At 52.8% G+C, this 24,548-nt stretch overlaps 1 protein-coding gene across 2 annotated transcripts; it reads left to right on the top strand.

Moving 5' to 3' along the window:
* Nucleotides 1–57: 57 nt before the first annotated feature.
* Nucleotides 58–20,246, top strand: BSND (barttin CLCNK type accessory subunit beta). 2 transcript variants are annotated; one of them, XM_073007258.1, is made up of 5 exons: nucleotides 58–1,059; nucleotides 4,491–7,017; nucleotides 13,864–13,958; nucleotides 15,846–16,121; nucleotides 17,053–20,246. In XM_073007258.1, exons 2-5 carry the CDS (start codon nucleotides 6,841–6,843, stop codon nucleotides 17,465–17,467), a joined length of 963 nt encoding a protein of 320 aa, XP_072863359.1. In that variant the 5' UTR covers nucleotides 58–1,059; nucleotides 4,491–6,840; the 3' UTR covers nucleotides 17,468–20,246. The 2 variants fall into 2 exon arrangements, with proteins under 2 accessions (XP_072863359.1, XP_007976799.3); XM_007978608.3 differs by having other exon boundaries at nucleotides 58–7,017.
* Nucleotides 20,247–24,548: the final 4,302 nt, after the last annotated feature.

Genomic DNA, 24,548 nt, shown 5'->3' with positions numbered 1-24,548 from the left:
GTGGTGTGGGTGAGGGCCGTCCTCGGGGCCCAGCTGGCCAGAACATCCTGGGTGGCACTCCTATGGCCAGTGGTGAGTGCTGGCTGTCCGCTGGGAGATTGTGTGCAGGTGAAAAAACTGGGGCCCAGGGGCACACATCACATTTATAACAAGAAGAACATGGCCTCTGAATTCAGACCACCTATGTATAGGTTCCACAGGGACCTTTTTTTTTTAGACAGGGTCTCACTGTGTCACCCAGGCTGGAGTACAGTGGCTCAATCATGACTCGCTGCAGCCTCTTTCTCCCAGGCTCAAGCGATCCTCCCACCTCAGTGTCCCAGGTAGCAGAAACCATAAGCATGCCCGACTAATTTTTAAAAATTTGTTGTAGAGAGGTAGCTTGCTCTGTTGCCCAGGTTGGTCTCAAACTCCCAGCCTCCTAAAGTGTTAGGATTACAGACGTGAGCCACTGTGCGCAGTCTGCCATGTACCATCTTAGTGACTTGGATGGGTGACTTTTCCTCTCTCCGCCTCAGCCTCCTCATCTGTAAAATGGGAATTAAGGATTCCCTCAAAGAGCCGATTTGTGAGGATTCAGTGAGATGATAGCAACTGACATGTGAGTTCACCCTGATGCCGCCGTCAATGGCTCAGTGCTGAGGCACCAGATAATAAAGGCAGGTGTCTTAGCCCTGAGCCAGGTGCCTACTATGTGTGCAGTCATTGTCAGTTTTATTAGTAGAGGTAGCCCTCCTCCACCAAGGGCAAATTCGGCCTCTGCTCCCATACCTCCTGTGACGGGAAGCTCACTACTTTTGACTTTGCAGATGTGGCAGAAACATCTACTTTTGACCAGCCCCATTCTGCATCTCTACGTCTCTAGCCCATCCCACTTCCATGAAAAGAGGTGAAGTAACCTTCCCAGGGTCACACTGCCAGCAGGGGTCCAAAGGCCTGCGGCTTAGTCAACTGGAGAAGGGTGGCATCCCCAGAGCCTACTGTATACTGGGCCTGGTCCTCTGCCATTGTGTCATCTTCAGATGCCCTGCAACAGGTGGTGGTGTCAGCATTTGACAGGTGAGGAGCTAGCCTTGGAGAGGTAAAAATCCCAGACGATAAAGTCACAGCCGGTGTGGGGTCCTCCCACCTAGGCTGCATCATTGTCACAGTAGCTACCATCTGGTCTTGGTCTCTCTGCTTCTCCCTGAGGCCCTTGCAGTCTCTTCTCAGCCCAGCAGGCAGAGTGATCTGTTCAGACCCAGGTCAGATCATGACCCACCCCACCCTGCCGCACCCCACCCTTCCCTCCCCCGCCCAGCCCCTGTGGCTCCCAGCTCACCTTGAATAATGAAAGCCCAGGCCAGGCACCATGGCTCACGCCTGCAATCCTAGCAGTTTGGGAGGCTGAGGCGGGTGGATCATGAGGTCAGGAGTTCAAGACCAGCCTGGCCAAGATGGTGAAACCCCATCCCTACTAAGAATACAAAAGTTAGCCGGTGGCGGGTGCCTATAATCCTAGCTCCTCAGGAGGCTGAGGCAGAGAATTGCTTGAACCCAGGAGGTGGAGGTTGCAGTGAGCCAAGATCGCACCACTGTACTCTAGCCTAGGAGACAGAGTGAGACTCCTTCTCGGGGAAAAAAAAAAAAAAAAAAAGGCCCAGACACTGGTCTGGGAAGAGGGGGCCTCTGAGGCCTGATCTGAGCCTGTCCTCTCTCCTGACCCTCTCATCTCCTGACACTCCCTCCCCCTGCTCTCTGCTCCAGCCAGTCTCACTGAGGCTCTTGCACTGACTATTCCCTCTCTCCTGAAGCGCTTCCTGGGGGCTGGCTCTTCAGCAACCTGGGGATCTCTTCTGACCCTCTCCCTCCCCCATCACCAAACTCTGGATGCCTCCTGTGCCTCCCTCCCTTCCTCTCCTTTACAGTCACTGCTTCACCCTCCCTTCTTGGTATTAACCCAGGACAGTCTAGGAACCTGGAGGTGTAGGTGTGAAGTGACCTTGGGCGGGTTAGGTGAGTTAATGAGTTGCCAGTGTGACCAGGAGGCACCATTTTACTGGGCAGGCACTGAAGGGGCAAGGGCGGGGAGGGCTGGAAGCACAGAGAGACCTTTTCTGCCTTTCTGTCCGGTCCACTCATCTGTGTCCTAACTGGAAGCCCGCAGGAGGGGCCATGACTTGCTCAAGGTCACCAGCATCATGGAAGAGGCTGAGTCAGGGGTGCAGAGGGAGACAGACTCCTGACCAAGCCATGTTACTGTTCTTTTCCAAGCCAAAGTAGCCTCGCTGTGAATGGGGGCTCCCCATTTTGTGCCCACCGGCAGGGTGCCTGACTATGGAGCCACGTGAGGCCCAGCTCTGCCACTCTGCAGCCCCTGGGGGCACCAGTGTGCTTGCTGATTTCTTTCCTCCTGGGCCCAACCGTCCAGTTTCTTCACCTCCTATTCAGACCTCATCTTGTGCTGGCCACCAGAGTCTCAGATGACGGATCCTCAGAGCTCAGACCTCTCCCGTGCTTTCCTTGGGCCCCTCCTGGGCTTCTGTTACCTGCTGGGTGGGCTTGGTGACCCCTGCCCCTGGAGCTCTCCCCTTAAATCAGCCCATCCCAGTCAGAAATCCCTATGCTACCCCCTCAGTGGCTCATCGCTGCTCACTGGGATCTTTCTTTCTCTAACTGAAACGTTAAAATCTGGTTCTCATCTTTCCCCTGCATAACCTCTGTGAAAAATGTCAGACACCTTAGCCCCAGCAGGTTTCCTGCCTGCACTTCCTCTCCGGCCTCTCTCTCCCAGGGACGCAGATTCCATCCCTCTATTCACATGAGCATCCAGAGCCTACCCTGTCCTAGCCCCTGGGGATAGAGCAGTGCTCAAAACAAAGTCCCCACCCTGTGGGGGCTTGAGTTCTAGCTGGGGGAGACAGACAGACAAGAGACAAGATAAATCACACATATAGTATGATGGGTGGCTGTGAGCACTATGGAGAAACATTGGGAAAGGAATACAGGGAACCCCTGGGGAGGCGATTCTGCAGTTTTATAGCAGAATCAGGGAAGACCTTACTGTGAAGGCAACATTTGGGCAAAAGCCTGAAGGAGGTAAGGGAGGGAGCCATGCAGCTACAGGAAGGACAGCACTCCAGGCAGAAAGAACAGCAGGTGCGGAGGTCCTGGGGTGCATGCGTGTTCTGGGAACAGCATGGGGCCAGGGTGGTGGAGTGGGTGAGTGAGAGGGGGCGTGGTGGGAGGCAAGCTCAGAGGATTGATATGCAGGCAGCGTGGGCCAATTATCCAGAGCCTTTTGGGTCATCTTAAAGCATTTGGTTTTTACTCTGATGAGATGGGAAGCCATTACAGGGCTCCGTGCAGAAGAGGTACATGTTCTGACCCAGTATTGGGGTTGCAAAGAGACTTCAGAGGTCAAGGATGGAAGTAGAGACCAGTTAGGGAGAGAAAGAGATGATGGAGGCTCAGACCCAATGACAAGCAGTCGTGAGGGGTGAGAAGTGATTGGATTTTTACATGTTGGAGGTACAGCCCATAGGATGTGGGTGTGAGGGAGGAGGTGAGGTCGGTGGCATGGATCACTAACTGGAAAGATGGGGTTGTGGGAGGGGCAGATCTGGGGAGAAAGACACAATGCAGGCAGCCTGTGCACAGCACTTAGAGCTTTCTCGCCAGCCATGTGTTGGTGGGTACGTGCCTCAGTGCCTTTGCACGTGCTGGCCTCTGTGCCTGGAAGGCTTCTCCTGCCCCATCAGAACTCCATCTGCCTTCTCAAGGGTCCCTTCTGTGAATCTGTCCCTTCACCCCTCATTCCCATCTGTTCCTCTTTCTGCTTTGTGCACATTCGGGACCTCGCACGCATCACAGAGCCATTACCGTATTGTGCCCCAGAAGGTGCCCCAGAAGTTAGGACTGAGCGCCATCCATCCCTTAAGCCCTGTATTTGCGAGTTCCTAACCCTTCAGTGTCCCCCACACAGTGGGGACTCAACCAGAGACTGCCTGGGGACCTGGGTGGACTCCTGGCTCTACTGTCTGTTCCCAGGTATCTGGGAACCCACGTTGGGTTGCTCGCCTTGCCTGCATGGGCCTCGGTGTCTCTCTCTGTCAAATGGGCGTGATCTTTCCCTCCCTGCCGCGGAGTGTCTCCCTGAAGAGCCTGCTCTCAAGGAGGATCCCGAAAGCAGGGGTTAGCGCGCCCTCTGCTGGACAACTCCGCCCGCTCTGCTCCCCTGTCCCCCAAGTGGCCCGGGGGAGGTGAAGTAAGGCGGGGCGCGGAGCGGGGGGGCGGCACTGCAGGAGAGGAGGGTGAGCTGCTGCACCCGAACATTTCCAGCGCACCCTACACACATGTCCTTACTTAATCCCTAGCCTGACTCTGTGGAAGGGCTTAGGTGAGACCCATTTTCCTGAGTGCCTACTTGCTTCCTACTTGTTACTGAATTTCTTACTCGTTGTTATCGTTTTTGTTTTGTTTTGTTTTGTTTTGTTTTGTTTTGTTTTAAGAGGAGAAGCGACTCAGAGAGAAAAGGGGCAAAGAAGGCTGGGCAGTGTAGAGGAAAGAAAAGGCGCGAGAGGAGGAGAGTGCCCGGGTGACCGCGAGGCCTCTGAAGAATGGCTGAAGACCAGACCCATCTACATGGGGCTGGGAGGGGAGGTCCCGTCACCGCCCAGCCGCCGACTCAGCTGAGGGAGACCTTAGCCAGCCCCTGCCACTCCGCGGGCTCGGTTTCCTCGCCTGTGAAACGGGGGGGATGACTCCCCTCCCCGCCGCGACTGCTCATCACCAGGTCCGAGCCCAGCCGCCGCCCCCGGGGGAAGCGCCTTGCCCAGCGCCGGGCGGCGCACGAGGCCCTGCAGGACCGCGGCTGCGGAGACCGTTCCCGCCGCGCGCCTGGGCTCCAGGGCCAGGCGGTCCGAGGTCCCTCTGGGCCTCCGTCTCCTTTCCAGGGAGGGGCACCGGCTAGGTGACACGGGACTCGCCGAGGGACTCGCCGTTTCCCTTCTCTGAGCCTGTAGTAGATGATGACAATACTGTTTCCCTGGAGGATCCTGCTTTGTTAATAGTCACAGGTTACAAAGCGCTTGCCTTTCCCAGCCCCCTTATGTCCCTTCCCTGTACAAAACCTGGGAGGTGGCCTAATACCTATCCCTGATCTGCAGTTGACGAAACTCAAGCCCGGAGCGGAGTCACCTGCCTGAGCTCACCCTGAAAACCAGACCTGGACATGACCTGATAACTCAGTCCTTTCCTGCCCCTCAGCCATCGCTCAGCCAGGGCCCCCGAGCTCCCTCCAGGACCTCCTCTGCCAACTGTCAAGTGCACCTGGACTCTGAGGGCTGGTGAGGGTGGGTGTGGGGAAGGAGAAACCCCTGTTGGAAAAAGGGACTGTGGGAAGGACGACCAGTTAGAGGGGCAGCTGTGAGCACAGGTGTGGGGTTAGGGAATAAGGGTAGCCCTGCTGCTGGGAGGGGAGAAGGTGATGACCGCCAACAGGAAATCCCCAAGCCCAGCAATTCAGGAAGCCCAGCCAAAGCCTTTTATCCTGCATCGGCGATTTAACCCCATGTAAACGCCAAGTGAAAGTTCTCTTGAAGAGACCGATGGTCCTCGTTTTCCTGTAATCCTGTAAAGGAATCTGATTTCTTCATCAGACTGTCCCCAGGACTAAAACGCCTCATTAGTGTTATTCTTAGGAAGGTGTCTTCCTAGATCAGGCTGCAAGGAAATGGAGGAAGTGGCTATCTGTCACTCACACCCTGGAGGGGCACTAATTCCCAGAGCCTTAGGGGTGGGTGGGGAGCAGCTCATTGAAAGCAGAGCTGGGTGGTGCACAGCATGTGAATGTAAAGGGGATGGAGGAACCCAAGGAGGCCAGGCCTGGAGACAGCACCAATCCTGGGAGGCACCATTAGTATTCCCATTTTACAGAGGAGGAAACTGAGGTAGAGGCAGGTAACCTGATCATGACCACGCTGCCCCACAGCAGAGGAGCCAGAATCCAAACCCACGCAGCCTGTCTTGCCACCAGAGCTGCACTCTTCACCCTCAAGCTGCAGTTAAGCAGTATCACGCTGTGGCTAGGCCCACGGCCTCTGTGTTCACATCCCATCAGCTCTGCTATCTCTAGCTGTGTGACCTTGGGCAAGTTACTTCTCTGTGTCCCAGGGTCCTCTGTAAAGTGGGGATAGTAGTAGCTGCCTCATGGGGTTCCCTTCAATGAGTTAATAGCTGTAACATGTTTAGAATGGTGCCATGCACAGAGTCACCAGCCAGTAAATATGGGCCATTATTCCTGAACCCTGGATAGGCACATGTCCTTGAAGAGTGTAGAATTCTTCAGGATTCTGAAATGCCAGCCTGTGGGATCCGGGAATCCTCCAACAGCATTCTAACGGCTCTCGGCTGCAGAACTGCACCCTGTTTCCCAGCGCTGGAAGGTATGAGGCTGCCTGTCCACCCAGCTCAGCCCCACAGTAGGCAAATGAGGTGATGTCAAAGCCTTGGCTGGGGCCCAGTCCCCATAACCTCCCACTCTCCCTCCCCTGCGTGCTCCCTCACTCAGATTCACACACACACTCCAGGCAGCCGGGCCCAGAGGGAAGCTGAGAGGGCGAGGAGGAAAGGTGGCTGGGTTGGTATGTGGGTCTGTTGAAGTGAGCCGCCTCCAGCCCTGTTGGACTGGTGGGCCCAGGGACTGGAGCTGGATGGAAAGGGATCTTGCTCTCCCTTGAAGCCTCGAGTTGCAGCGGTTTCCGTGTCTTCTCCCCCTGTGTGAGCCTGTCTGGGTGTTTAGGCTGAACTACAGCCGCCTCCTCCTCCAGGGGTGTGCAGGCCAGGGCCTGGCCAGGCAGCATGGCTGATGAGAAGACCTTCCGGATCGGCTTCATTGTGCTGGGGCTTTTCCTGCTGGCCCTCGGTACATTCCTCATGAGCCATGATCGGCCCCAGGTCTACGGCACCTTTTATGCCATGGGCAGCATCATGGTGATTGGGGGCATCATCTGGAGCATGTGCCAGTGCTACCCGAAGGTAGGTGGTAGTGGGGCTGGGTGGGGCCAGGTCAGCTGGGGCCAGGAGGGCTCAACACTGTGCCTCTATGCCTCACCCCTAACCTGTAGTTGTCTTTTCATTCTTCTCATTTTGACTCGTTCTTCTCTCTGCTCTCCTGAGCATCCATCCATCCATCCATCCCTCCATCCCTCCATCCCTCCCTCCCTCCCTCCTTTAGCCTAAGGGTTGGTCAGAATGCCCCTGGATTTGGAGCCCTGAACCAGAAGGTATGGTGTAGACACAGTAAACACAACACACCATGCCTGTGCTTGAAACAAAAGCCAATGAGTGCTGACCCCTGCCAGGCACTCCTGCATTCAGGGTGCAGTTCAGCCCTCATCCTAAGCCTTTTGGTGCCTTCTGTAGTTCCACCTTCTGAGCCCTTCTGAGGTCCAGGAGAGGCTGCACAGCTAACGAGCAAGGTTTGGAGCTCAGATGCGTGTGACTTACACGTCACCCTTCACCTTGGGTCTTCTACCTCTGGGTCCCAGAGCGGCTGAGAGCTCCAGGGCAGGTCAGGTCTAACCTTGGTGGCATGCACTGGGCAGTATCCTTTAGAGTCTTCATGCATTCCCAGCCTTATGTGTAATTTAGTGATGGGAAGAGCACTGGTTTGGGAGTCCTGGGTTCTAGTTCAAGTCCTGTTCCAAACTCTCTATGACCTTTGTCTTTCTGAGCCTCATTTTTTTCATCTGAAATTGGGACCCCTACCCCTATTTTGCACAGAGCTTCACAGGGTCATTAGAAAGATCAGAGAAGAGGTGAGATATAGGAATATTTTGTAAACTGTAAGGTGTTATATATAGATGAAGGGCTACCACTGTGACCGATATCGATCCGCCCAACAGCTCTGTGGAATGGAAATGCCAGGAGTCGTGAATCTTCAATGCTTAGAGAGGTTGAGTGACGTGTAAGGTCACACAGCTGGTCAGGTATAGACCCAGGGAGAAAAGCTGGGAAATAGGGACTCTAACTTGGGCTCTGTCTCTAACAGCCTGGGAGACTTTGCTCAAGCCCCTTTCCTCTCTGCGCCTCAGTTTCCTCATTTGTACACTGTGTGAGTTAGGAGGAGGGGGTCGGGAAGGGGGTATATCTGGGGGCCCTGCTGTACCTAATATTTAGGGCTCCAGGTCCAGGCAGCCCTCAGCAACCCCCACACCTCCTCTCCTCCCACCTGGTTGGCTGTGCTCAGGGTTTCAGGGAAGGAGGGGGATGGCTCCCCCGGGACCTGGGCAGCCTCTCCCCAGCCCTGCCCCCTCCACGGGCCAGCCCTGGGCTGTCGTTCTGTTCAGTGCTGGAGCGGTCTGGGCTGGTTTGCAGTCATTTAGCAGGCAGTTTACAGTCAACTTGCCTCTGTCTGTGCAATTCCCTGAGCAGAGGTCACTGGGAGAAGTCCTTGGGGCCAAAGCCACCCATGTCACCACTGCCATCATAATCCTCCCAGTGAGGAAGCTGGACCCTGGGGGACAGCAGAGGAAAGGCAGGGGTGTGGAGGGAGCATCCTTCCGGCCCCCCCACCCCCCGGCCTTAAACAGAGCTGGCTCTGGGGCGGTGGGCAGGCTGCTGGGAGTGACAGTAGAGGGGAGAGGAGGGGAGGAGGGAATATTGCTGGGTATTAATGAGTAACTGTTGATAGATTCATGGGTTCACGTGCTGTGGAGGCAGCGTGGTGGGCTGGAAATGGCACATGTTGTGGTGACCTCCAGGCCCAGATTCAAATCCCTGCTCCTTCATGTCCCACTTCTGTGACCTTGGCAGAAGGAGTCCCTCCCCACCAGCTCTGAGCCTTGTATGGCCAATTGGGAGAACACAGTGGGATCCTCTGTGTGTGTGTGTGTGTGTGTGTGTGTGTGTGTGTGTGTGTTGGGGGAGACCTGGCATCACGCCTGACATGGAACATATGTAAAGGCATTGTTCTCAGGATTAAGGATTGGTATTTGTTGCACTGGGCAGGCCTCTGCAGGAGTGCAGGTGTGTGTGAGTGTGTGTTTCAGAGATGCAGGCTGGTAGAGCCAGCACAAATTGACTCCAATAAGGCAAGGGAGGAAAGCACCTTATAAACCAGGGAGACACGCTAGAGGCAAAGCTCCCTGGATCCTGTGTGGTCTCATTGGTGCCTGGGTCAACACTGCCTGCAGTGCTCCTGCCTGTCCTCCCCTCAGCCTCCTCCTACTGGCTTTCTGTGCCAGACCCATGGAAAGTTTGGATAGATGGGGAGATATAAGTATAAGAGAATAGAATTAGCTAAATAGGATACAGGGGTGAGGGGTAGCCAATACCAACATGCATTAAGCTGTCCATGTCTTTTAGGGGCTAGAGGTCTCGTGGGAGAGACTATTTGCTGCCTGAAGGGGAGGAAATACACTTCACAGAGAAGGTGAGCTGGGCTTTGTAGATGCGATAAGAGTTCACCAGGCAGAGAAGATGGGGAAAGACATTCCAGGCAGAAGAGCAGCATGATCAAAGCCATATGGTGAAAGAATAAGGCAAGTGGGCCATTGTGGCTATGAGAGGCAGAGGGGAGGAAGGTAAAGGTGGGGGGGGAGTGGGGCTCAGCTCTTCAGGGCCTCGGATGCCATGGCAAGGAATCTGGAGCTTGTCCTTTAGTTAATGGGACGTGACCAGCTTTGCAGTTTGAGAAAGACATCCAGAAGAAGGAAGGCCTGGGGGCAGCCATACTAGTGGGGAGGCTTCTTCTCTGGTCTTGGTGAGAGCTGACAGTCATCTGGAATAATGAAGAATTTAAACCCAAAGCTGTAGGAACTAAGGTGACATTTACAGTTCACTACACTTAGGATACCCGCTGTGGCTAGGCATAGCACCAGCACTTCCACCCAGGTTATCTTATTGAATTTCTAAAGTAGACCTGGTCAGATTTGGTGGTCAGCTGGGCCTCAGGCATGAGAGAGGAGAGGAGATCAGGGCAAATCAGGGCAGTTGGAGGTGCTGAACCCATTCGTGAAGATGCGGGGGGAGAGCTGTGAGCAGGGAAAGGAGTAGCAGAGAGAGCAGGGCCTCTGCCCATGCATCCGCCCTTCCTCGCTCCTGCCTGCTGTGCTGTAGCCCAGGACCAGGGTCCTGACTGGTAGCCTCCCTTCCTCCTGAGATTGCTCAGTTTTCTGTCTATACACAAATCTGACAGTGTACTCTCCTGCTGAGAGTCCTTCAGGACTCCCCATTGCTCCTGGAGAAAGGCTAAGCTGCTTAGTTTGGTGTTCTGATGGTCTCCATGGTCTGATATCTCCTCCCCAGCTTCAACTCTGCCTGTCTCTCCTCATTAAAAAACTTGTATTTTAAGATGCTCCATCCTCTCTTTCTCTAAGCTTTTCCTAGGGGGGGTGGTGATGATATGATGGTGATAACGAGAGTGTAGTGGGGATGGTGAGGGTGAGAATGGTGATGGTGATAATGATAATGATGACGTTAGTGATGGTGCTGGTAAGAATGATTATGGTAAAGATGGTGATTGTGAGATGGTGATGGTGAGGATGGTGATGGTGAGAATGGTGACGATGATGATGATAATGATAATGATGGTGAGGATGGTGATGGTCAAAATATTGATGCTGAGAATGGTAATGGTGATAGTAGTGATGATGACAGTGATGATGATGGTGAGGATGGTGATGGTGAGAATGGTAATGGTGATAGTGATGATGATGACAATGACAGTGATGATGGTGGTGAGGATGGTGATGGTGAGAATGGTGATGATGATGATAATGATGATGATGGTGATTATGAGATGGTGATGGTGAGGATGATGATGATAATGATGATGGTGATTAGGAGATGGTGATGGTGAGGATGGTGATGGTGAGAATGGTAATGGTGATGATGATGACAATGACAGTGATGATGATGGTGAGGATGGTGATAGTGAGAATGGTGATGATGATGATAATGATGATGATGATTATGAGATGGTGATGGTGAGGATGGTGATGATGATAATGATGATGATGATTATGAGATGGTGATGGTGAGGATGGTGATGATGATAATGATGATGGTGAGGATGGTGATGGTGAGAATGGTGATGGTGAGGATGGTGATGATGACGACAATGACAGTGATTATGAGATAGTGATGGTGAGGATGGTGATGATAATGATGATGATGGTGATTAGGAGATGGTGATGGTGAGGATGGCGATGGTGAGAATGGTAATGATGATGATGATAGTGATGATGACGGTGAGAATGGTGATGATAATAGTGATGACGGTGAGAACGGTGATGGTGATAGTGATGATGACAGTGAGAACGGTGATGGTGATAGTGATGATGACGGTGAGAACGGTGATGGTGATAGTGATGATGACGGTGAGAACGGTGATGGTGATAGTGATGATGACGGTGAGAACGGTGATGGTGATAGTGATGATGACGGTGAGAATGGTGATGGTGATAGTGATGATGACGGTGAGAACGGTGATGGTGATAGTGATGATGACGGTGAGAACGGTGATGGTGATAGTGATGATGACGGTGAGAACGGTGATGGTGATAGTGATGATGACGGTGAGAACGGTGATGGTGATAGTGATGATGACGGTGAGAACGGTGATGGTGATAGTGATGATGACGGTGAGAATGGTGATGGTGATAACGGTGATGATGATGATAATAGTGATGATGCTGGTGAGGATGGTGATGGTGAAGATAGTGATGATGAGAATGGTGATAGAATGGTGATGGTAATGACAATGTTGATGGTAATGAAGATGTCAATGATGGTGATGTGATGATGATGATGGTAATGGTCATGATGGTGATAGTGATGATGGTAGTGGTGATGATGGTGATGGTGATGATGATATTTTAGTAGCGTTAATGGGTATGGTGATGATTGATGGTAATGAGGATGAGGATAGTGATGATGATGATGGTGGTGATGATGGTGCTGACTGGGCCATGAGGTAACGAGGCAGAGGAAGAGGCAGCTTCTAGGAAGTACAGTACCAGCTGGGAAGTACAAGGCATCCTTAGTGGGGGTGGAAGATGCCCACGCCCCTGCCTTATTTCTTTTCTTTTCTTTTTTTTAAGAGACAGGAGCTCAGTCTGTCACCTAGGCTGGAGTGCAGAGGCACAATCAGCTCACTGCAGCCTCGAACTCCTGGGATCAACCAATCCTCCTGCCTCAGTCTCCCAAGTAGCTGGGATGATGGGTGCACACCACCACACCTGGCTAAGTTTGTTATTTAATTTATTTTTTTAGAGACAGGGTCTTGCTTCATTGCCCAGGCTCTCTGTTTTATTTCTAGACATCTAGAGGAAGCTCACTCCTCATAGGGGTACAAAGGCCCCCTCCATCCATCATTCCCTTCTCCACATCAGAATGGAGCTTTCCTAGTGCAGACAAGTGTCTTCTACTCACTTCGATCTATGGGAAGGGGAATAGGGAAGTGCTATTTATGAATCTGGTATAATACAGTGGGGTCTCAACAAATATTTGTTGGAAAAATTTTCAACTGAGGAGAGCAAGACTCAGAGAAATCAGACAACTGAATCATCAATAGCATCAAGTTATGATTTACTGCGTAGTTACTATGTGCTGGGGACCATGCTGAGGGATTCCCTACATATGATCTCATGAAATTTTCACAGCAACCTCAAGAGGTCGGCATAACTAGCCCCATTTTAAAAACTCCTGATAAAATACGTGTAACATAAAACTTAGTGTCTTAAACATGTTTAAGTGTATAGTACAGCTAAGTACATTCACATTGTCATCCAACCAATTTCCAGAATGCTCTTCGTCTTGTAAAGCTAAAACTCTCTACCCATTAAATAACAATTCCCCATTGCCCCACTCTCTAGCCCCTGGCAACCATCATTCTTCTTTCTGGCTCTATGGATTTGACTATTCCAGGTGCCTCAAAAAAGTAGAATCATACAGTATTTGTCTTTCTGCTCCGCATAATGTCCTCGAGGTTCAGTGATGTTGTAACATGTGTCAGAAGTTCCACCCTTAAGGCTGAATGTATTTCATTGTATGGATTGACTATATTTTGTTTATCCATTCGTTCATCAATGGATACTTAGGTTGCATCTACCTCTTGGCTCTTGTGAATAGTGCTGCTCTGAACATGGCTGTGCAAGTATCTCTTCGAGGGTAGCCCCGTTATACAGAGGAGCACAGAGAGACTGGGAAGAGAGATGACCTGCCTAGGGCCCCCAGTGAGGACCTGGCAGAGAAGGGATCCTCAACCCCTCTCCCAGAGCCCACAGGCACAGCTCCTCTCCCTCACCCACTGCCTCCTTCATGATCTGCCTCCCACTGAACCACGCAGTGCCAGTCTAGGGCTGGACTTGCAGAGACCTCTTGATTCCTGAAAGTTCAGGGACAGGGGCTGGCAGGCATAACTTCTCTGTCACCCACTGCAGCCCATATGGCAAAAAACACATGACGATGATTTGCTTTCCACTCATTCACCAAACATGGATGAAGCACCTACTGTGTGCCAGGTGTGTGCTGGACACTGGACAAAGACCCCTGGGAAATGACAAGATGTGAGCTCCTCAATGACAGGGTTCTCTTTCACTCCCTGCTGCTCCTAGTGCCTGTGACAGTGCCTGCACACAGCAGGTACTCAATAAATGTTTGTTGAATGAATGAAGAACCAGGGAGGGAGGAGGAGCACACAGGTCCGTCCTCCCACTGGTGTTGTGCCCCAAGTAGGCCCCTCTCCTGTCAAGCAGGGAGGCCTCCGTGTTGCAGCCCATCTCCCAGAGTGCATGGAGAGGTTTGTCGAGTTCCTGAGGGGACAGTAGCCTCCCACCCTGGTCAACTGCACAGAGGCTGTCTCTCCTTTGCTTGCAGATCACCTTCGTCCCTGCTGACTCTGACTTCCAAGGCATCCTCTCCCCAAAGGCCATGGGCCTGCTGGAGAACGGGCTTGCTGCCGAGATGGAGAGGTAGGTGCCAGGCCCTCTGGGGACGGGAGCAGTCAGCCCCATAGGCCAGTCTCCCCTGACTGAGGAGAGCGCGAGAGACGGCAGGAAGGCTGTGTGCCCTCTCGCTTACGGAGAATGTATTATTAGAAATTATGGACTGTTTTCAACTCTCACTTCTGTGAGTCACGCATTATCTTTCCCATTGTACAGATGAGGAAACTGAGGCCCAGGGACTTTGTCTTGTCAGGGACAAGACGGAGCGTTATGGTGAATACAAGATCTCCATGAAGCAAATCATATAGTGAAATAAATGTACTGTGAGAAACAGTGAAATAGAGTCACAGGAGTAACTGCTTCTACTAGTGACAAACAAGAGGCATGGTGATGGCCAAGGCGCAGCCTCAGGGCTCTGCTGCCTACTCGCTGCTTGAATTCCGGCAAGCTACTGACCTCTCTTTGCCTTGTCTATAAAATGGGGATACTAATAGTACCTATCTCCTAGGGCTTTCGGGAGGGTTAAGTGAGATAATATATGTAGAGTGCTAAGAACAGAACCTGACACACAGTAGGTCTTCTATGAGTATGAGTGTTTGTCATCATTAGTGTCTTGTGTGTGCCAGAAACTGAGTTAGGCACTGTGCACCCATCATCTCCATCAGTCCTCATAGAAACCCTGTGAGGTGGGAGTGTTAGGCCCTTTATACAGATGGGAAGATTGAGGCTCAGAGAAGTGTAGTCACAAGCCCCAAACCTCATGGGGAGTTAGTGATGGAAGCGAGGACTGCTCACAACAGTGATGGAAGCGGGGCCTGCACTCAGCAGTGGTGGAAGTGGGGCCTGATTTCAAGCCTGATCTGGCCACAAACTGCTTCCCTCCCTGAAGGTTTTGAGCCCTGGCTCCCAAGGCATAGCCAAGAACGCTCCAGCCCTGGAGAGGCAGTGGGACCAGCAGCCCCCTGGGCTGTGGCTCTGTGCTCAGGAGGCCGGGCTTCAAGCCCAGAGTCTGTTGGCTGGGTCAGAGATGACCTCTGCTTTGCTTGGGGAAGGGGATGATAATGGCATTTTCTGCCCCTGGCACACAAGGTGACTAATGGTCTCAGTGGGAATGAAGAGGATAGACCCCATAGGTATGGAGGCCAGTCCGAGCTCCGTCTCAGGGCCAGTTACTTGGGGTGGGCTCCTGTGATACAGCGGGGCTCTGGCCACCCTGAGTTCTGAGCTATTCCCAGTCACTTCCCGGCTGTGTGACCCTAGGCAAGGGGCCTAGTCTCTGAACCTTACTTTCCAGAGGGACTGTAGCACAGTCATAGAGAACATGATGTCTGGAGCTCCAGTGCCATCACCTGGGGTCCGTGTCGCCTGGGTTCAATTAGAGACTCTGTGCCTTGGTTTCCTCATAGTATCTCTCGTAATTATGGTAAGGGTTAGATGAGCCAACTAACAGAGCCTGACGGGAAAGAGCGCCGCATTGCTGTAGACTGCCATTGCTGGGTGTGTCCTCGTCTGTAAACCGGGAATGAGAATTTCTGCCTGAAGGCATTGTTTAGAATACTGTTTAGAATCCTGGGTTGATAAGCATTCAGCCTTTACCCACCGTCTGGGACCTAGCAAACTCAGTGTTAACTGGTCTTCATTTTGCAATTGCATCCTGTGGTTAACTTTGGAGGCATCAGGTGAAAAGAACACTGGATAGAGAGTCAGACTTGGGGTCAGGCCAGAGCTTTGTCACTTAATTTACTCACCTGGCTGGGTCTCAGTCTCCTCATCCGTGAAACGGGCGCAGTAACATCCCCCAGAGGCTTCTTGTGAGGTGAGGGAAGACCACATACCCAAAGCAAACGGGGCCAGGGAGAACACTGATGTTTGCTGAGTGACTCTGCCGCCTGCCTGTTCTCTCTCCCACTCCAGACCCAGTCCCCAGCCGCCCTATGTAAGGCTGTGGGAGGAAGCCGCCTATGACCAGAGCCTGCCTGACTTCAGCCACATCCAGATGAAAGTCATGAGCTACAGTGAGGACCCCCGCCCCTTGCTGGCCCCTGACATGGGGCAGCCGAAGCTGGGAACCAGTGATGGAGGAGAAGGTGGCCCTGGCGACGTTCAGGCCTGGATGGAGGCCGCCGTGGTCATCCCCAGGGGCTCAGATGAGAGTGAAGGGGAAAGATGGCTAACTCAGAACTGGCCTGGGTGAGTGCTCAGAGGGCAGGAGTGGGGCTTCTGCCCAGTTCAAGGGTTAAAAAGGAGAGGAATGGGGGACCACCGAGGGGTGGGTGGGGACACTGGGAGGAAGGAGAGGGCAGTGGAGGGTGTGGGACACCCTGAGATGTGGCAGGTGTGGCGGACAAATGAGTATGGGCTTGGGAGTCAGGCCTTGGTTCAAATCTCCTGTGCTGTGTAGCTGTGGTAGGTTCCTTACTTTCCCTAGCCTCAGTTTCCCCACACAGGAATGATCATTCCTACTACCCAGGAATGTTGAGGGTTGGGACAGTGCATTTAAGTGCCTGGCATCCAGTAGGCCCTTGCTGTCTCTGAATGCTTGTCTCTGTTTGCTTGTCGTGAGTAGCAGGGGGCCAGGAGTCAGAGGACAGGAGTTCAAATTTGGGTCTGCCGCTGACCTTCTCTGTTACCTTGGGCAAGGCACTGCCCACTCCACTCCATCCCTGTCTGTTTGTGAACTGAGCTCCTTGTTCGTCCGTGTATTTATTCATTCCATCCACATTACTGAGCACCAACTTCATTGGAATCTACCCTGAGGAGCTCTGAGTCCAATGGGGGAGGCAAAGACACAGGGGGACACCGCAGGGTAACTGGGTCTATGACAACAGAGAGCCCTGAATAATTGGAGAGGTAGATGAGTGACTTGGTTCAGACAATAACATAATAATAGCCCTATTTCTTGAGCACTTTCTATGTGCCAAGCACCATGCAAAGTGCCCTGCATATATTATCTGCTGTAAACCTGAGAAAGAACTACAGGAGTGAATTCTGTTATTGGGAGGAAACTGAGGCCCGGGAAGGTGGATTAACCTACCCTAGGTTTTGTAGCTAGTGGCTGGAATGTGGACCCAGGCATTTTGACTCAGAGATACCCTTGCCCTTGTCGTCTTTGCCCCTGCAGCCCTCCGGCCTGTCCCCAGGGCCCTGCCCCCTTGGCTTCCTTCCAAGATGACCTGGACATGGGCTCCAGTGAAGGCAGCAGCCCCAACGCATCTCAACATGACGGGGAGGAAGCTTGTTCCCCACGACAGGAGCCTCGGGGCTGCAGGTGCCTGCTGGACCACTTCCAAGACTTTGCCCTGATCGATGCCCCAACACTGGAGGATGAGCCCCAAGAGGGGCAGCAGTGGGCAACAGCCCTGCCCAACAACTGGCAGTGGTACCCAAGGACAAAGGTGGAGGAGAAGGAGGCTTCGGACACAGGTGGGGAGGAACCTGAGAAGAAAGAGGAAGACCTGTACTATGGGCTGCCAGACGGCCCCGGGGACCCCCTCCCGGACAAGGAACTGGATTTTGAGCCTGACACCCAGGGCTGAAGTGGTTGTGCTCCGTAGCTTCTAGTCTAGAACTGCTGCTAACCCCTGTGTGACATCACAGGGCCTCAGTTTCCCTATCTGCAAAATGGGATGATATGGAGGTTCAATGAGATGGTGGCATTTTGAGAATGGTAAAGAAATGCACAGGGAGGGGATGGTGACTATCCATGGACTGTCGTTTTTCCAATAGTTGTCTTTGGCTGACCTTTGAAGGCAAAATATGATTTGTTGAGGTTTGCAGCAGCTGAAGCCCTCAAAAACATTGTCCACCTCCCCCCAAAGCTGGCCTCTGACAGGGTCCTTCCTTGGTGCTCCCCCGGGGCCCCTGATCCTTTGTGAAGGCCTCTCAGGGTTCCCATTCCTATTGTGTCTTACAGTCCACCTGGTCAATGGCGTGATCCGTCTTTACGCAGAGGGAGCCTTGTCTCCTCCTGGGTCATATTCCTCTTGCAGCTCCTACTGCTCCTTTGCCAGGACCCCAAACCTTCCATGACTGACCCCTGCCGACCTCATTCTCTCTGCTCCTCCGATTCCAAGCCTGGCCCCCCTGCCCATCTTGAGGCTCACGCTCTTGCCTAAGCTGTTCTCCACCAGGAAGCCCTTGGCTCCCTTTTCAGCTTAGCAAACTCATGCTCATCCTTCAAACCCCTGCACAGATGACCGCCCTTGGATAGGTTTTCCTGATGTCACTGCCTCCTGGAACCAGGCGGACTTGCTTCTCTGCACTGCCTTTGGGACCTGCACATTTATCAATGTGACATGGCTGCCTGCCTCCCGTTCAAGGGCAGCATCTTGACTTTACTCACCTTGGGATCTCCTGTGCCCAGATGGGCCTTTGGCCTGGCCCGGAATCAGTGGTCATTGAGGGTGTACAGAACTCACCAGGACCCAGGAACCTGTTGCAGATAAAATCACTCTCCCCCACGTTCCCAACTTTTAGACTCACAGCCCTCTGACTCTCTGGCATTCAAACTTTTAGATAGCCTGTATGAATTCACAAAGCAGGCAAAAAACCCCCAGAGGAACAGCACCCCCACCCGTGCCTGTGGAATACATTTGCTTTGACTTGGAATTGTAGGTGAAATTCAGCTTCCTGGCCCACTTCAGTTTGAAACAGTTGGCTGGCCAGGTGCAGTGGCTCATGCCTGTAATCTGAGCACTTTGGGAGGCTGAGGTGGATGGATCACTTAAGGCCAGGGGTTGGAGACCAGCCTGGGCAACATAGGGAAACCCTGTCTCTACTGAAAATACAAAAATTAGCTGGGCGTGGTGGTGTGTGCCTGTAGTCTCAGCTACTTGGGAGGCTGAGCTGGAGGACTGCTTAAGCACAGGAGATGGAGGTTGTAGTGAGCCAAGATCTCACGACTGAACTCCCGGGTGACAGTGAGACCCTGCCTCAAAACAGAACAACTGGAATCGAATGACATTTAGTGAGCATCTACTGTATGCCAAATATTGAGCTGTGATCTCTAGGGGTAAAGAGACATGAACTACTGACACTGTCCTTGCCTTCAGAGGGCTCACAATCTAGTGAGCTTGATTTCTGTGTTAGAGACAGAGCACAGAGCAGAAGCTGAGGTGGGAACAGAGAAGTAAAAAATGGACACAGCAGAGGCCTCAGAGTGACAGGCTCCCAGCTGTTTGGGGCGATTGAGCATGGTGGTAAATAGCTCAAGCTGTCTCTGCAGCCCCTGAAGACACCACTGTACCCTATTCAGCCATCTCAGGGTGATGCTATGGTTACGCTGATCTCTGCAAAGCCTGCCTGTGCCCCAGCCTAGGATCCTGGCAGTTGCACAGAAAATGGCAGTAACACTACCTCAAACCAGGACCACGCCCTCAGAACCTGCACCCTGGGCTACCTGGGAGTCGGAGACCTTCCCTTGGGCTCTGCCTCCGGGTTGAGGCTGGGGGTCCTGGCCTAGGGAAGGAGATACCCCTGTGTGCTGGGTCACAAGGTCACGGCCCTGGAAACACACTCCCTTTTCTTTCTGGGCCATTTCTGCCTCTGCAGTGAAGGATGCCACAGGGCACACCCTCTCTGCTGGCATGACACAGGACAGGACTTCCTGCTCACAGCTGAGTCTTCGGATGAGGTGAGGGGTAGCACGCTCCTGTGCTCTGTTGCCTCAGGCAGGGCAGCCTACAACCCACATCAGAAAGAGCGCCAGCACCAAGGGCTAAAATAAAACCACTTTCAACATTTAAAGGGGTCATCTTCATTCACCTGCAAATTCTTTTCTTTAAAACCACCCATTCCCTCGGGGCAGGATATGTGAGGCCTCACGCCTGGTGGGCACCACAGGCCCTCTTCGGGAAGTAAGCCCTTACTGCCGTGGCATGACTGTGGGGAGTTACGTGTGGGGCTGAATCTCAGGGGTGATCCCCACACCCCTGAACCACAACTGCAGGGGCTTTAGACTTAAACAAGAGCCTCTGGTTGCTGGGCCTGCCAGCAGGGGGATGCTAACCCTGTCCTAGAGTTAGCATCAGAAGGGGGCTTGGGGTAGTGGAGTGAGATGGTGAGACTCAGGCTTGGTCTTCCTCGCTCTTGCTGCATGATGGAGAGACCACGCATCTGATCTGCCCGGGAAGGTCCTGGTTGACACCGACTGCCTCTGCTCAGTTATGAGGAGGCCCCCTTTCGCTCTCAAAGATATCTCGTTTGGATGATACAATGTGTTACCTTACCTACTCTGTGACCTTTGACAAGTCTGGTTGCCTCTGTAGCCCTCAGCTTTCTCATGTGCAAATAACAGATGAAGTGCGCATATCTTGGGATCTTGGAAGTGATGTGGGTATTTGATGGGACCTATCTTGTCAGTGCGCTGCAGCCAGAGACCGCCTGGAGCACACCTGTGGTTAACAAGCTGGGTTTCTCCTCGAAGGAAGAGGGAATGAACACCACAGTGAGCCAGGGGGAGTCTCTGAAAGAAGCATTAGAAAGGACTTGTTCCTGGATTTGGGCCAGTGCTCGGTGGCTTGGCGAGGGTTTAAGGATCGGGCCTTTGCTCTGGACTGGCTGCTGTCAGGAGGCAGGGCTCTTTCTACGATGGGGCATTGTCTTCAACCTTCCCTAGGATAAAATAAAATCATAAAACACTGTGCTTCACGCCCCTGGCCTTGCCAACTCGCAATCCCCTTTAAGAGCACCAGAGCCTCTGGGGGACCCCCTCTCCACCAGGAGAGGAGCAAGGTGCTGGTGAAGGTCCTGGAGAGAAGGGTGGGGGAGGCTCTGAAAGGACCAGGAGGGGCCTTTGGGAGTGGCAAAGCCTGGGATTCTAGCGTTCAGCCCCAGACTCCAGGTACGTGTGCCAGGGTGAAAATTCCTGCTCTTGGTCACTCTCCTATCAGGTCGGAGGGACTCTGGGAATTTCCACTGTCTGGGGAGGGAAAGGCCCTGGAGGGATGGCCCCTGCCCTTAACTGGAAAGGGTGGGCAAGGGAAGGCAGGGGGCCTAGGGGCAGGGAACCTGGGCTCTGCCGACGGCTCGCCGTGACCTTGGGCACATCACAGCCCACCCTGGGCTCCTCTATTCTCTGTAAGATTGGGTGGGGATGGGCAAGGTTCCACTTCTGCTCCCAGTCCCTGTGTGCCAGGCACCATGCAAGGCCCCGCCGCACCTATTACCCTATGTGGTCCGTGAAACAGCCCTAAGGGACCGATCTGTCAACCCCACATTGCAAATGTTTGTTCTAAATCCCAGACTCCAGAATCAGAAAGACCTGGTTTTGCCTTCAACCTCAGCCAGTTCCTTGCTGTGTGGCCTTGGACAAGTCACAGCCCATTTCTGAGCCTCAGTGTCCACATGTATGCAGTGGGGAGGATAATACCTCCCTCTTGGGCTTTTGTGGAGAAGAACTGGGTATAATGGGTATAATGAGTGTAATGAGTATAATGCCTCAGTATAAAGCACGTTGTAGGTGCTTAGACAGTGGTGGTCTTCTTCCCTTTCTGGGTCTCTTCTCTCATCTACGCAGCAAGGAGCCACTGTCCTGCCTATAAATAAAACAATAGGTGGGTGCATTCACCAGGAGGAAGATTCATGTAAAAGCTTCTTGCAAGGGGTAAAGAAAGTCTGTGTGCCCAGTGCTGAGAGGCAGGTGAGCCGACAGCAAGTGCAGGGACTAAAATGCCTCCTGCGGGGCAGGAGGGGAGCAGCATGCTGAGTGAGGGGACAGCACCCCGGAAGCTTGGAGGAGGAGCAGGATTTCTTGTGCTGTCAGGCAGGTGCCAAACAGGGTTCCAGACATCTGCTGAGTGTCAGGTGCTTCCCATAAATCATTTCGTTGATTTTAATCTTTCCATCTGCCCTAAGAGATGGGCATTACTGGGGGGAAACTGGGATTCAACATAGGTCCTCTGAGCTGTGTTCTTTCCACGATGCCACCTGGTCCCCATGTCATAAGGCTGCACCTGCTGTGCTGTGCACATTGACTTCATTCCATCCTGGCAGCTTGCAAGGTTGGTGTATTGTCCCCATTTTATTTATTTTTATTTATTTATTTTGAGATAGAGTTTCGCTCTTGTTGCCCAGGCTAGAGTGCAGTGGTGCGATCTCAGCCCGCTGCAACCTTCGCCTCCCGGGCTCAAGAGATTCTCCTGCCTCAGTCCCCCAAGTAGCTAGGATTACAGGCGCCTGCTACCACACCCAGGTAATTTTGTATTTTTAGTAGAGATGAGGTTTCACCACATTGGCCAGGCTGGTCTTGTACTCCTGACCTCAGATGATCCATCTGCCTCGGCCTCCCAAAGTGCTGGGATTATAGGCATGAGCCACTGTGCCCAGCTGTCCCCATTTTATAGGTGAGGAACTGAGGCTCAGAGAAGTTGAATAATTTGCCCATCCTTGCAGAGAAGAGCTAAATGGAGGAGAGGAGGTAGAGCTGCAGGGCCTTCTGTTCCTGCTAGGAATCATCCGGTAGCCCCAGGCCATTCTGACCCTAGTGGGACAGGAGAAAAATCAGTATCAATAAGTCAGGCAGCAAGGTTCCACTGAACATCTCCCTGTGCCTTTCTCTGTGCTAGTGAGGAGGGAGACACACCCCTCCACGTCTTCCATGACTCCCTATTGCTCACAAAATAAAAGTCAGATTCCTCAGGCTGGCATTTGAGGTCCTTCAAGATCTGGCTCCAACTGCCCCATCCAGCTGAATCATCTGCCAGGTGCTCCCGTGCACCAGCCCCAGCATCCTCACCTTTCCAGCCACCCTGCCTTGGCTCATGCTGTTCCCTCTACCCAGGTGCCCTTCTCTGTCATCCCTCAAATGCTACCTGTTTCCTGGAGCCTGAATGAGCCCTGCTCTCCCTTCCCAGGGTGGAATCCATCTCCACTGCACCGTCTCCTCCAAATCCCTCCCAAACTGTGTGCCCGCTCTGTCCCCAGCACTTCTGAATGACTAGCTGTGTGAGTGCCAGTCTCTCCACCTGGACTGGGAGGTCATTCAAGGACAGGGGCCTCTTCCCACTCATATTTCTATCCCCAGGACTTAGCAAAAGCAAGGAACAGTAGTGCTGGTGGAACAGAATTGAACTGAACCGGTGCCCGATCTGAAGGCTCATGGCCCAGGGGCATGGACTACTAGTCCAGGGCTGAGAAGCACTGGCTTTGGAGTAGACAGTGCTGAGTTTGAGACTAGGCTTCCCTACTGGCCAAGTCTGCGACTTTGGCCAGGAGACTTAGCCTCTCTGGCCCTCAATTTCCTAATTAATAAATTGATGTTAGTGATATCGACCCAATAGGCATGTTGTGAAGATTGGATGAGATCATGCATTTTGAGTGTAACATGGGCCTGGCACCTGGCGAGCCCCCAGTAAAGTCACTTCTCATTGTTAGTGTTGCCTGCAGAGGTGATGTTACAATGGTTAGACATCAGGTTCCCATGTACACCTGGGTTGTCCAAGCCTATAAGCACTGTGTCATCCAAGCACATGTATAATTCAAGTTTTGTATCATCAGTGCTTCCAAGTGCATATCAATGGTCCCGGCTGGGCTGGTGGCATCAGACTCTCCTGGGAAACTTTAAAAATCTAGTGTCCTAGAACCACCCTCAGAAAAGTCAGGGATGGTCTGGATTTTGCATAAGCAAGCCCGGTGAGTCTTAAGTGCAGAAGGTCTTAGCTGTTTGTTTTTCCTGAATGAGTTATCAAGCACTGGATAGCTGGCAGGCAACCCAGAGGAGGGGAGAGTTGCAAGCCAGGATTTAAAACAGTGGAATGAAGGGGTGAGGGTATCTCAGGCAGAGGGCATGGCGTAGGCAAAGCCCTGGAGGAGGAAAGGAGGAAGAAGGAGACTGTCCTGGCTGGAGTGGTGGAGGACAGGGTCAGAGAGGGCGGCCGCAGCTTGGCCACGGGGCTTCTTGAATTCCTGCCACGGAGCTCAGATTTGTTCTGATAGGCAAGGGGGATTCATTGATGGTTCTTGAGCAGAGGAGTGACATGAAAGAAATGTTCAGGTCATATACTGGCTAACAGATAGAAAAGGGAATGGGGGCATATATTGGTGGCAAGAAGGCTGGGTTGTGCCCCGCGGCAGGGATTTCATTCTCAGCCTGCCCCGTGAAAGGTTTTTTCCACTCATGTCACTGGGTGGATGCCAGGTCAGGACTGAAGCTTGCAGAGCCGGTGTCCTGGATTCCTTGTTGCTGACCACAAACCCAGCAGAGCAGGGCAGGGAACCCTGTGGCAGAGGCTGTTGCTTCCCGCCAAGACACCAGAGCCCTAGCCAAGGCAGTGCTCAGTTCACAGATGACCCAGGACAAGGGCAAATGAGGGCCTCAGTGACTCAGGAAGTTCCCAGGTCAGAAAATGGGCCCCACTGGTGATTCTGCAGATAGTCCCTGCACATCCCGGAGAAGAGCAGACATGGTGTGGTGGGTAGGCGGGCGAGACCAGGCTTTGGGGGTCTGATCAGCAAGCCTGGGGGTAAGGAGGGCTAGATTGTATCTAGTCATGTGTTCATTCATTTGCTCATTTATTGATTTATTCTAATTACAAACACTATGCACCTGTTTAGTGCCACCCCCTATGCTAGGTACTGGGGCAGAGACGCACGTCTGACCCATGCCTGTCTTGTGGGAAC

The sequence above is a fragment of the Chlorocebus sabaeus genome, chromosome 20 (assembly GCF_047675955.1).
Source record: "Chlorocebus sabaeus isolate Y175 chromosome 20, mChlSab1.0.hap1, whole genome shotgun sequence".
Taxonomy (NCBI): domain Eukaryota; kingdom Metazoa; phylum Chordata; class Mammalia; order Primates; family Cercopithecidae; genus Chlorocebus; species Chlorocebus sabaeus.
The sequence above is the reverse complement of the archived record's forward strand: the minus strand, read 5'-3'. Positions and strand labels throughout refer to the sequence as shown.